Consider the following 14,324-nt stretch of genomic DNA (forward strand, 5'->3'; position numbering starts at 1 on the left):
TCCCATCACTTCATGAGTTAGGTATTTAATAGTATGGATCTGATGTGAGATTCACTGGGTTACTCCGATTTGGCTGCGTGACTTTCATCATCCATCAGATGAGATGTAAAAGCAAGGGCCCATCTGCCTCTTCAGATGGATTTTAAAAGATTCAATTTTTATTTAAAGAGGCAGGCTGGTGTCCTGGTCAATACCACCACAAAGAGAGGTTCAGGTAGTGGGCTTTGTTCAGTGAGGAGGTCCAATTTTGGGGACTAATGTCCTGTGCCCTAAGGTTGCATGAAAAACATCTGACTCAAAATTATTCAGGCCATTTTTCAGATGACCTTGTATATGCTAACGAAGGGCCTAATGCCAGTTTTCAGATCCTTGTGGGAACTTGAGCTACCGAGTGGAGCAGGTACAAGGTCTGCTCTGCTCAGGTTTACTATGCGTGGATGCGGCCTAGCTGGTGATTGCATTGCCCTCCACGACCGGTTTGTTCCCCGCTGTCCCCTCCCCCTCCCAGGACTTACCAAAGGGTCACTGCCGGAAGAATAGGTGGCCTGAAATTCAATTCTTCAGTCTTGCGAGCTGCCTGTGGAGGCATTGAGAGGTGGGGGCGCTCGCAGCCATTAACTAAATGAGGCCTGAAAACCAATTTCGCGAGATTCTCAAGTTTCCATCTTCCCTGTGCCTGTTTGGTGATTGAAAACTGGCCTAAAATAATTTCTAGGTCATCAATTGGCTATTCATCCTTTTGCTGTTTGTGAGATGCAGCTGGTCTACACCAGCTCCCAGTTTGCCTCATCGCACTCGAGACATAATTTAGTCCATGAAGCAATTCGAGATGATATAATAAGGCACCCCAAAAATGCAAATATTTCTCATTATATTGTAAAATACTGTTCAATTATCTTACCATGTGATGGAAATCACACCTGCCAAATGGAAACATATTAATTTTGTCATATGGGACACTACTTGAAACATTTTTTGCTGAACATTGCAAAGAACTTGTTAAAGAAAACAGAGCTGCCCAGCTGAAAACATAGTTGCACATTTGCATTCTGAGAAGACAAAGACTAGCTGCGAGACCACTGAATGGAGAGGCAATGGGAGAGCTCACGGATTCAATTAGCGAGATGGATTTGTCAATAGTGGTGATCAACCTCCTTTGACTGTGTAAGAGCCAGAACTCCATCCCCCACCGAGTGTGTCTGGAAAGCTTTGAAATCCAACAGCCCTCTAAGAAGCTGCTGTTTCAAACAAAGAAATGGTCACATGACCTACCTGCTGGCCAGACTGGGTTTTTGAATTGTGCCACACAGAAAGGGAACAAACTGCAATTTGAAAACCAAGAAGAAAAGTCTTCCTCTCTCTCTGTCTCTCTCTCCAGCAAAGTTCCAGGTAAACCATGGTGGCAACTTCTACAGTCCAAGACTACAGACAAAGGCTCTCTTTGGCCTTCTCGTACCAGAGAGGCAAGCTTGAAATTGTGCACTAAGGCCCAGTGAGGACTCCAAGAACTTAACTTCAATTGAGGACATTGTATCAAGGACATTACCACCCAGTAACTGAACTCCATTTATTAAAAACTCGACTTCAACCCCCCCCCCCCACATATCTATTTGTGTGTGTGTTTCTCTCACATGGGGAGGCGGTGGCATACTGGTATTGTTATTGGACTAGTAACCCAGAGACCCAGGTATTGACACTGCCGCTAAGGGAAAAAGTTTCTTCCTATCTACCCTATCTATGCCCCTCATCATTTTGTATACCTCAATCAGGTCCCCCCTCAGCCTTCTCTGCTCTAAGGAAAACAACCCTAGCCTATCCTGTCTTTCTTCATAGCTGAAATTCTCCAGCCCAGGCAACATCCTGGTGAATCTCCTCTGCATCCTCTCCAGTGCAATCACATCCTTCCTATAGGGCAGTGACCAGAACTATACACAGTACTCCAGCTGTGGCTTAACTAGCATTTTATGCAGCTCCATCATAACCTCCTGCTCTTATATTCAATACCACGGCTAATAAAGGCAAGTATCCCATATGCCTTTCAAACCACATTATCTACCTGTGCTGCTGCCTTCGGTGATCTATGAACAAGTACACCAAGGTCCCTCTGACCCTTTGTTCTTCCTAGGGTCCTAACATCCATTGTATATTCCCTTACCTTGTTAGTCCTCCCAAAGTGCATCACCTCACACTTCTCAGGATTAAATTCCATTTGCCACTGCTCCACCCATCGTACCAGCCCATCTATATCGTCCTCGAATCTAAGGCTTTCCTCCTCACTATTTACGACATCACCAATTTTCGTGTCATCTGCGAACTTACAGATCATACCTCCTATATTCACGTCTAAGTCATTAATGTACACTACAAACAGCAAGGGTCCCAGCACCGATCCCTGCGGTACACCACCAGTCACAGGTTTCCAATTTCAAAAACAACCCTCGACCATCACCCTCGGCCTCCTGCCACTAAGTCAATTTTGGCTCCAATTTGCCAAATTGCCCTGGATCCCATGGGTTCTTACCTTCTTGACCAATCTCCCATGCGGGACCTTATCAAAAGCCTTACTGAAGTCCATGTAGACTATATCAACTGCTTTAGCCTCATTTACACACCTAGTCACCTCCTCGAAAAATTCAACAAAATTGGTTAGACATGATCTCCCCCTGCCAAAGCCATGCTGACTATCCTTGATTAATCCCTGCCTCTCCAAGTGGAGATTAATCCTGTCCCTCAGCATTTTTTCCAATAGTTTCCCTACCACTGATGTTAGACTCACCGGCCTGTAATTACCTGGTCTATCCCTACTACACTTCTTGAATAATGGTACCACATTCTCTGTCCTCCAGTCCTCTGGCACCTTTCCTGTGGCCAGAGAGGATTTGAAAATTTGTGTCAGAGCCCCTGCAATCTCCTCCCTTGCCTCACATAGCAGCCTGGGATACATCACATCTGGGCCTAGGGATTTATCCACTTTTAAGCCCGCTAAAACCGTTAATACCTCCTTCCTTTCAATGCTAATATGTTCAAGTATATCACAATCCCCCTCCCTGATCTCTACACCTACATCGTCCTTCTCCATAGTGACCACAGGTGAAAAGTAAACATTTAAAACCTCACCTACATCGTCCAGCTCCTCACACAGATTGCCAATTTGGTCCCTAAAGGGCCCTATTCTTTCCCTGGTTATCTTCTTGCCCATAATGAACTTATACAACACCTTGTGATTTTCCTTTATCTTACCTGCCAGTGTTTTTTCATGCCCCCTCTTCACTCTCCTAATTACTTTCTATTCTCCTCTTGGGCCTCTGTTGTTTTCAGCCCTCTGAATCTGCCATAAGCCTCCTTTTTTTTTCTTATACAATCCTCTATATCCCTTGACACCCATTGTTCCCTGGACTTGTTGGTCCTACCCTTCACCTTTATGGGAACATGTGGTCTGATGTAAACTTTCCTGCAATTAGCTGCTCCCAGTCCACTTTGGCCAGATCCTGTTTTATCATATTGAAATCGACCTTCCCCTAATTCAGTACCTTTATTTCTGGTCCATCTTTGTCCTTTTCCATAACTACCTTAAATCTTACAGAGTTATGGTCACTATCCCCAAAATGCTCCCCCACTGACACTTCCACCACTTGTTCGGCTTCATTCCCCAAGATTAGGTCCAGTACTGCCCCTTCTCTTGTAGGAGTTTCTACAAGCTGGATCAAAAAGCTCTCCTCGATGCACTTTAAGAATTCCGCCCCCTTTAAGCCTTTTGCACAAAGACTATTCCAGTTAATATTGGGGAAGTTGAAATCCCGTACTATTATTACCCTATTATTTTTACACCTCTCTGAGATTTGCCGACATATCTGCTCCTGTATCTCTCCCTATCTGTTTGGAGGCCTGCAGTACACTCCCAGCTAAGTAATTGCCCCTTTTTGTTTTTAAGTTCTACCCATATGGCCTCATTTGAGGAACCTTTTAAGATATCATCCCTCCTTACTGCAGTAATTGACTCGATGATCAATAGTGCAATGTCACCTCGTCTTTTACACCACCCCCACCTCCCCTCCCCTCCCACCTGTCATGCCTGAAGATTCTATACCCTGGAATATTGAGCTGCCAGTACTGCCTTTCCCTCAACCATGTCTCTGTGATAGCAATAATATCATATTCCTGTGTTAATCAATGCCCTCAATTCATCTGCCTTACTTGTAAGACTCCTTGCATTAAAATAGATGCAATCCAGCCTTGCACTATTCGTTTGTGCCTTAACAGGTCTATATTTGCTCTGCCTTCCAGACTGACTTAGTTTCTCTTCTATATTTGGCTGTGCATCACCCCCTACTATACCTCCACTCAGTATCCCATCCCCCTGCCAAATTAGTTTAAACCACCCCATGTTTTTATATTATCCATATTTTTGTGTTTCCCTGAGTCAATTGCTTCCTAATTGAACATTTATATGAAACAGGAAGGACTTTTAGGAAAATGTTTTATTAAAAGAGCAGAACTGGATCCACAGGCCCTTTGGAAGAGTTGGCTTTGGGCCTTGTGCAGAGTCTCACCTTTCATACAGCATCCCACTGATTGGAGGCAGCCAGTGAATGGTTACAGAGTCCAGGGTCTGTCTGATCACTTCCGGAGCCATTGGAATGGGTGATGGCTTTTTAGAATGGATCCAGCCTTGATATACCAGGTCCAAGTAACAATGCATACGTGCCACTTGGTTTGGTGTAAACTTATTAGTACAGCTATCATCTGTAGAAGAAAAGGAAGAGATAAATATTTTATTTATACATCTTGCTTAACTTTTGTGTGACGTACTTCCTGACATCAGTGCTAAACGTAATATTTTAATAGCTTTAACCTGCGTCCTTTCTATCACTGTTTATTTTTGAAGCCATGTTCTGCATTTTAGCTTTTCTTTACTGTTTACTATCACAAACCTGCACCAGTAGTCTTCTTTAAATCTGTAAGGGCCAAGTTTTGCCCATCTTTCCTCCTAATTCAGTCTTCTAGAACTAGGGATCAGTCTTGAGGCTTTTCTCTGCACAGCCTCCAGCGCTTGAAAGTCTCCCTGGTGTCTTGGTGACCAGAACTGGGCACACGTGTGATTTGACTAAAGTACTGTGCAGTTTTAACATGACTTCCACTGACTTGTTCCTTGTTTTGGCTGCAGAGCTCAGCATTCAATTTGTTTTGTTGAATATTACTCTGCAGCAATTAGACATGTTAAGAGTGGTGTCTTTTAAAACCCCTGGATCAAAGAGTCACAGAATCATTGCAGTGCAGAAGGAAGCCATTCAGCCCATTGTGTACACAATGGCTCTCTGAAAGAGCAATTCACTCAGTTCCATTCCCACACCTTCTCCCCGTAACTCTGCACATTCTTCCTTTTCATATAACTGTCTAATTCCCTTTTGAATGCTTCAATTGAACCTGCCTCCACTACATTCTCAGGCAGTGCATTCCAGACCTTAACCACTCGCTGCATGAAAAAGATTTTCCTCATGATGCTTTTGCTTCTCTTACCATGATTTTGAATACCTCTATCAAATCACCTCTCAGCCTTCTCCTCTCCAAGGAAAACAGTCTCAACTTCTCCAATTTATCTTCATAACTGAAATTCCTCATCCCTGGAACCATGCTCGTGAATCTTTTCTGTACTCTCGCCAATGCCCTCACGTCTTTCCTAAAGTGCGGCGCCCAGAACTGGACACAATACTCCAGCTGAGGCTGAACTAGTGTCTTGTATAAGTTCAACATAACCACCTTGCTCTTGTACTCTATGCCCCTATTAATAAAGCCCACGATACTGTATGCTTTATTAACCGCTCTCTCAACCTGTCTTGCCACCTTCTATGACTTATGCACAGATGCACCTAGGTCTCTCTGCTCCTGCACCCCCTTTGGAATTGTACCCTTTATTTTATATTTTCTCTCCATGTTCTTCCTACCAAAATGGATCACTTCACATTTCTCTGCATTGAACTCTATCTGCCACCTGTCTGCCAATTCCACCAACTTGTCTATGTCCTTTTGAAGTTCTACACTCCTCACAGTTCACAATGCTTCCAAGTTTCGTATCATCTGCAAACTTTGAAATTGTGCCTCGTACACCAAGGTCTAGGTCATTCATATATATCAGGAAAAGAAAGGGTCCCAACACTGTTCACTGGGGAACTCCACTACAAACCTTCCTCCAACCTGAAAAACATCCATTAACCACTACTCTTTGTTTCCTGTCACTAAGCCAATTTTGTATCCATGTTGTTACCATCCCTTTTATTCCATGAGGTTCAAGTTTGCTCACAAGTCAGTTGTGTGACACTGTATCAAATGCCTTTTGAAAGTCCATGTACACCACGTCAACAGCATTGCCCTCATCAACCCTCTCTGTTACCGCTTCAAAAAACTCCAGCAAGTTAGTTAAACATGATTTGCCCTTAAGAAATCCATGATGGCTTTCCTTGATTAACTCACATTTGTCTATGTGATTATTGATTTTGTCCCGAATTTTTTTTTTTAGTTTTCCCACCACCGAAGTTAAACTGACTGGCCTGTAGTTGCTGGGCTTATCTTTACACCCTTTTTTGAACAAGGGTGTAACATTTGCAATTCTCCAGTCCTCTGGCACCACCCCCAAGTCTAAAGGAAGACTGAAAAATTATGGCCAGTGCCTCTGTGATATCCACACTCACTTCCCTCAGTACCCTTGGATGCATCTCATCTGGTCGTGGTTTTTTATCCACTTTAAGAACAGACAGCCTGTCAAACACTTCCTCTTTATCAATTTTAAACCTCTCTAGTGTCTGACTTACCTTCTCTTCAACATTGCCTGGGTTACGTCTTCTTCCTTGGTAAAGATAGATGCAAAGTATTCATTTAATACCTCAGCTATGCCCTCTGCCTCCCTGTGTAAATCCCCTTTCTGGTCCCTAATCAACCCCACTCCTCCTTTTACCACCCTTTTACTATTTACATGCCTATAAAAAACTTTGGGATTTCCTTTAATGTTAGCTACCAGTCTCTTTTCATGTTCTGTCTTTGCTTCTCTTATTTGCTTTTTCACTTCCCCTCTAGACCTTCTATGTTCAGCCTGGTTCTCAATAGTATTTTTTACCTGGCATCTGTCATAAGCACACTTTTTCTCTTTTATCTTAATCTCTACCTCTTTTGATATCCAGGGAGCTCTGCATTTGTTTGCACTACTTTTCCCCTTCAAGGGAACTTGCCATGACTGTGCCTGAACTATCTCTTCTTTGAAGGTAGCCCATTGTTCAGCTACTGGTTTTCTTGTCAACTTTTGACTCCAATTTATTCACCCCAGCTCCATTCTTACCCCATTGAAGTTGTCCTTCCCCTAGTTAATTATTCTTACCCTTGATTGCTCTTTTCCATAGTCAGCCAAAACCTTATGATACAATGATCACTATCCCCTAAATGCTCTCCTACTGACACTTGGATCCAGTTGGCCCACCTCATTTCCAAGAACCAGGTCTAGCAGTGCCTCCTTTCACATTGGACTGGCAACATACTGTTGTAGAAAATTTTCCTGAACACACTTGAGGAACCCTTGCCCCTCACTGCCCATTACACTACTATTATCCCAGTCTATGTTTGGATAATTAAAGTCCCCCATTATAACTACCCTACAATTTTTGCACATCTCTGTAATTTCTTTGCATATTTGTTCCTCCATGTCTTTCCCACTAGCTGGTGGCCTATAGACAACACTGAACAATGTAACTGCACCTTTCAACTTGATCCCCAGCTATTTTGACACCAGTCATGGGTGTTTATGTCACTCATCACTTCCTGCTATGTGCAAATGTACACGACACTTATCTCTCAATTACCTTTCATCTATCATTAGTTAACCCACATCAATCTACATACGTTGTCTTTCCTGCACTACTTCCTCAGATCCATATGCCTCTCCTCCCGAGCTCGATATTGTCTTCAATTTGACCAGTTTACACTGAGCTGCTGAATCTACGGTTCCAGCACCGATCTTGGAACATGTCACTCATCACTGGCTTCCCCTTTCACCTCCAACTTTAACTCCTTTAACAAGTACCCACCCTTGCTTACCCTTTACCAATCCTGCGCATTAACCTGAATCCCCAACTTATTAAACTTCAACAGTAGTCCTTCATGAGGAACTTTACCACGTGCCATTTGGAAGTCAAGGTACACCAGGTTGTAAAGCTTTCCACAATCCATTTGAGATGTCATTTCCTCAAAAAAAATTTCAAAGAGGTTGGTAGTTGGCATTTCACATTTCAACCCATGTTAAATGCCTGCTAGGTGTTGTGTGTTGTATTTAGTAGCGTAACAGGGACATTCTGGAGAAAGTCTCAGAATCAGGAAATGGTCAACTAAGAACTGTTTATTATTTACATAATACTATATACACTCTCATCAAGCCTCCTAAGCTAGCATCCTTTGTGCTGCTCTCCTCTCCAGCCTAACCTCATGTGACTATGACATCATCACTCTTACAGTGGAAAGGGTTGCTCGCACCATCTTCAGCATTAACCCTTTGCATCCTTATGCTACATCTCCACCAAGTCTTTATCCAATGCTTTATCAAACATATTTACATACCTCTCTCTCCATAAGTCTCTGACTTCACAGATTTATTCGGTTAGGAGGTTTGACAGTTCTCCCCGATCTGGTTGTAGTCTGACTGGGACGATCAGTAGTCTTCCTTGTAAGTTTGGATCATTGACTTGGTTGCTCTTTACTGCGGATTGTAGCCTTCTGTTCGGATTGGGTTTGTTCCTCTTCATCTGGATCTTCCAAATGAATAACTGGCCGTTGCTTTTGAGGAACAGGGTTAATAGTACTCCTATTTCTCCTTATGTTTCCTTCAGTCATGTATATAACATACAGGTCTCGTGTCTCTGGATTACTGCACCTTCTCTTTCCAGGTCACGTATCCATACTCATTGACCATTTTTTAGTTCAGGTAAGTTTGACGCTCGAAATCTTCTATTATAATTCTGGATTTGTTGCCTTCTGTAAGAGTTCTCCCTGTCTCTTACTTTTTCGTAATCCTGGACATTCAATCCAGGAAGCTAGTTCTTCGACAATATAGGAAGCTGTGATCTTATCTTCCTGCCCATCAGTAGTTCTGCTACTGATGTAATCTACACATCAGCGGTGTGGATCTATAACTTAAAAGTGAAACTGGAAGATCTTCGTTCTTTTTTAATAATGACTTAATAGTTCTTACACCTCTTTCTGCCTCGCCATTTGACTGTGGGTACCTTGGCGAACTTGTGCGATGTCAAAATCCCATCTTCGTCACAAAGTGAGAAAAATTCACAAATTGTGGTCTGTTGTCTGACAATATTCCGTCAGGGATACCATTTGTCGCAAAGATGTCTTGAAGAGTTCTTATGATCGTTTCTGTCAATTTAGAATGCAATCTTCTGACTTCTATCCACGCTGAGAAGTAATCGATGATGATCATGTATAACCACCTGCCAAACATAAATAAATCCATACCCAACTTTTGCCATGGTCTGGTTGGAAACTGTGTGGTTAACAAGGGTTCACGTTGTTCTGGTCTCTGTACTGCGCATGTCAGACAGTTTTGGAACACGTTCTCGATATCCTTCGATATTCCAGGCCACCATACCGAAGATTGTGCCATCGCTCTGCACTTGGTTATACCCAAATGGCCTTGGTGTAAACAATCTAAGATCCCTGATCTCAGTGGACTAGAAATGACTAGTCTGTCATTGCATACCAATAAGTCATCTATAACAGTAAAGTATTACCAATATTCACAAAATGTTTTCATTTTTCTCCCACCTGGACATTCTTGTGGCCACCCTTGTATGCAATACAGCCTTATGCGACTACAGTCCATGCCACTCTTTTGGGCTTGGCATATTTCCTGCTGGCTCGCTGGCCAATTTTGTACTGTATCTTGGGAATATGATTCTATCTTGCTCACAAAATTCACATCCTGCTGTGTTGGATGGTCTACCATCGCTCTAGAAAGCACATCGGCTGACGACTGCAATTTCCCTTAGATGTATACTATCTCATATGTGTACTGCATCAACCTTAGACAGAATCTTTATATTTGTGGAGGCATTTTTGCAATCCCCTTCTCGTCTAACAAAGATACCAAAGTTATATGGTCTGTCTTGATAACGACACTCAATTCAACAATGTAGTCGGAGAATTTTTCACTTTTTTTTATTCGTTCATGGGATGTGGGCATCGCTGGCTAGGCCAGTATTTATTGCCCATCCCTAATTGCCCTTGAGAAGGTGTGGTGAGCCGACTTCTTGAACCGTGCAGTCAAGACTTCGTAGCAGTTTGATACAACTGAGTGGCTTGCTAGGCCATTTCAGAGGGCAATTAAGATTCAACCCCATTGCTTTGGGTCTTGTATCACATGTAGGCCAGACCAGATAACGACAGCAGATTTCCTTCCCTAAAGGACATTAGTGAACCAGATGGGTTTTTACAACAATGGTTGTAAATGGCAATGGTTTCACGGTCACCATTAGACTAGCTTTTTAATTCCAGATTTATTAATTGAATTCAAATTTCACCATCTGCCAGAGTGAGATTCGAACCCATGTCCCAGAGCTTTAGCCTGGGCCTATGGACTACTGTTACGACCAAGGCATGAGTAATGCACTGCTAATTCAGTCCCACTACTCCACAGGTCATAGCATATTAGTAAAGTTTCCCACCTACTGGAAAGTAGCCAAATTAAACGCACTATTTGTCCCCTAGAATAAAGCACACCAAACCAGGTTTCTTTAAAGAACAACAAAATTAACTAGTTATTAATAAACTAAGTCTTAAAAAATAATGAGATTACTCTATATGTGAAAAAAGATTCTTTTAAAACGCCATTCTTCCTAACTCTCATGCACACACACATACATTAAAAAAAAACAGTTAACCAGGGAAAAAGGCTTTCTTGGTTTACAACTGTTTCTTAGGAATAATAAAATAATTGGGTTGTCACAGCCTGGTAGGATATTTCCAGGTCAGTGAGGTGTCCCAGGGTCAAATAGTCAGATGCCACTCATCTCTCCAGGTGAGGCTGTTGAACAGTGTGTGATAGGTAGGTGTTCAAGGCAATTCATCTGCAGCAGGCGTCACACATATTTTTCAGCAAAAGGGTGTAGCAACAGGTCTACTTGGGTTTGAAGCAGCAGTCTAGTAATAGAAGTTTTCTTGAGATTTCAAGATCTCCCAAAACATCAGAGGTAACAGGAATCACTCTGGAGGCAGAGAGTTTTCAGAGACTCAACGCAATAGGAATCTGCTACCTTTAAAATGCAGCACTTCCTCTCTGCAAAGCAGTTTTCCTCCACAGAGAGCAGCAACTCCTCTTTTCCTGGGTCTTTTTTCTCTGTCCAGGGGTCTTTTGCTCTTTCCAGGCAGACCACAGCCACCACCTCAAATGTAGAATTTCTTTTACCAAGAGAGGCAAGTTTTCTGTTACAGAGGTCTTTTCCTCTGGTCTGCAAACAGGTCCCAGCCAGTTCACTGCATGCTGCTGGTCCAGTCCACACTTCTTTCACAATGTAAAATGAAACTAAAACCCATAATCAAGTCATATGACAGTCATAAATCTTCCTGTCATTCCCCTGTTGAGCTGCTTGGAAACAGATGCCTTGCAGTCTGTACACACTTCACTCAGTCCACAATTCAAATATCAGCTTTTAAAGCACTCTTTGCAAAGAAAAATAGAAACACTCACATGGCACTACTAGCCCAGTGACATTACCATTACACCACCGTATCCCCCTACATGCCCAAGTAATGGCTAACACTTCTTTTTCTATTACTGCATACCTTGTCTCTATGTCTGACAAAGCTCTTGACGCATAGAATATTGATCTACAGGAACCATCATTTTGCTCCTGAAAAAAACCCGCCCTAATTTGCACTTCTCGTTCAGAGTAAGTCCTGCGTCTTGAAGTCTCTGTCGAACCTGTCGAACACTTTGGTCATGTTCCTCTACTGACTGTCCATGTATCAGGCACGATGTCATCCATGTGACAAATAACTCCTTTCAGCCCTTCTAAAATGTTAGACATAGATTTTTGAAAAATCTCTGGTGCAGAAGTTATTCCAAACAGTAACCTATTGAAACAAAACCTCCCGAAAGGCAGTATAAATATAGCCAGTAATCTTGAGGTCTCATCTGGGGGTATCTGCTAAAACCCACTATTGGCATCGAGTTTTGTAAATTTGGTACTCTGAGAGAGTTTCGCTAACCTGTCATCAACTGTGGACATTGTGTGAATTTCATGCGCTACTGCTTTGTTGAGCTGTGTTGAATCCACTCAAATATGCAGAGTTCCATTCTGCTTTGGGACAGCAACCATGGCCAAACACCACTCCAAATGTTGTGTTACAAGAGGGATAACCCCCATTCTTGTCATCTCTTCCAATTGGTCTTGAACTTGGCTTAATAATAGATGAGGTATCTTTCTGGGTGTAAAGATACACGCTGGCCTGGCTTCTTCCTTTCGTGTGATTCTGTACTCTGTCTTGAGTCTTCTGAGCCCTGTGAACAGCCTTGGATATTCTGCTTGGAAGCAATTCTTTACCCATGTTTGACTTAGTCTATCTTCTTGATTAAACACAAGGTCTAAGCATGCTTTTCTACTCAGTGGAAAATTCTTGATTATGCGAGACATTTCAGGTCTCCACGACTTGTCACCCTCTGTGTTGGAGAGTTGCTTGCAGTTTGCCTTTTACTCTCAGTCGTGTCCCGCCTGGACCATGCAACTGTCTATCTGCTGGTTGTAGGCAATGTCTCATCAATCATGGCTCTTGGTCTGACAGAACTGTAACACTAGCACCTGTGTCCAGTTTAAAATTCATGAGGTGTTTATTTACATAGATGTCCGCCATCTGGAATTTTTGATTTAGGTCATTTATTTCTCCTAGGAAATCTCCCGGTGTTTTATCTTCTGGATACTGATGCACTTGATTCACTGCTCTCTGTGTTGCAGTCTTCTGCTTTGCACTCTAGAGTGAAGAAGATTTGTTCTGCATATTTTCTCATAATGTCCAGTCTTTCTATAATTGAAGCACTCAGCTTTATTTGCTGGACACTGCTCCCTTCTGTGGGTCTTCCTGGCTCCACAACTTTGCCACGGTTTCCCAGTGTCATGCATCTTCTCACCTGTGTGTGTCTTCTTTTCCACAAAGTGTTTCTCAGACCTTGGCTTCACAAACTGCACCATCACTGGACTTTTTCATACCCACAGCTTGTCTTCAGCCCACAGAATGGGGCGAACTTCAGCCTGTCTTACAATCTGAATGACCTTTTCAAGTGTAAGGTCCTCCTTTGACTGCAAAAGGTCTGACAAAGATTCATCAGCTATGCCAACAACTATTCAGACTTTGATGAGTTCTGCCTTTAATTCACTGTATTTGCATCCCTCTGCCAAAACAATCTAGGGATTCGCCTATGTTCTGCGACCATTTATTAAATTTGGCTCTTTCCAGGATTTTATTGGTGTGAAGATTAAAATATTCTTTAAAGGTTTGAAGGACATCTTCAAAGTTATCAGAAACCTCATTTATCCCTTGCCTCACAATTACAATGTCCGCAATTGCACCTACTGAATATAAAAGGGTGTTGACTTGTTGAACTTCTGACTTTGCATGGAGTTGGGAAGCAATCCTAAACCTGAGGAACCTCTTCCTCCAAACAGACCAATTTTGAACCTGATTGGGTCTTTCGAGATCTTGAAAACTTTCTGGCATTCCGAATTTTTAATCCATATTACTTCTCTCGCTTTAGTAAGTCTTTCTAGGGTGTTACCCTTTGTTTCAAAATCCTGCAGATGTGAATGGAGGTTTTTGTGTCTTTTGAGGATTTCCTGTGCTTTCCAACCCTTCTCCCACTTTCTCTCTGCAGTCTAGATGAGAAATGGCTGCCGACTGCACCCGACTCCCGAGTCGTCTCTTCATCCGAGATCGACTTCTCTACCCATGGTTTTGACCCAGTCCGCTGTTAACCGTTACTGGCCCCGTAAAAAACTCTCACCCGATCCTGGACTGTCACCGGATTGCTGGACTTGGATGTACAGATTCAGATGCCCATGCTTCTGTGGTGTGGTCTGAGAGGCTGCAGGGCTTTCTCACCATCTGTCCACATCGTCTGTGCCTACGGAGCAGTTCCTGAGTTTGCTGCAGTCCCAAGACTATATCTGCTGTTTTCCTAGCACTTCTCCACAAGATAGGGAGATCTTCAAATTTTCTTGGTCGTTTTTTTTTAAGAGATATAGCACTGAAACAGGCCCTTCGGCCCACCGAGTCTGTGCCAACCATCA

The 14,324-nt window shown here is 42.7% G+C and overlaps 1 protein-coding gene across 1 annotated transcript in view; it reads right to left on the minus strand.

Moving 5' to 3' along the window:
• The window catches only part of pappa2 (pappalysin 2), a 573,700-nt gene that overhangs the window by 320,635 nt on the left and 238,741 nt on the right, over nt 1-14,324 (minus strand). The window contains exon 5 of the mRNA XM_068036526.1: nt 4,551-4,743. Coding sequence (XP_067892627.1) covers nt 4,551-4,743 — 193 coding nt within the window. The remainder of the gene's footprint in view (nt 1-4,550; nt 4,744-14,324) is intronic.

The sequence above is a fragment of the Heterodontus francisci genome, chromosome 8, assembly GCF_036365525.1.
Source record: "Heterodontus francisci isolate sHetFra1 chromosome 8, sHetFra1.hap1, whole genome shotgun sequence".
Taxonomy (NCBI): domain Eukaryota; kingdom Metazoa; phylum Chordata; class Chondrichthyes; order Heterodontiformes; family Heterodontidae; genus Heterodontus; species Heterodontus francisci.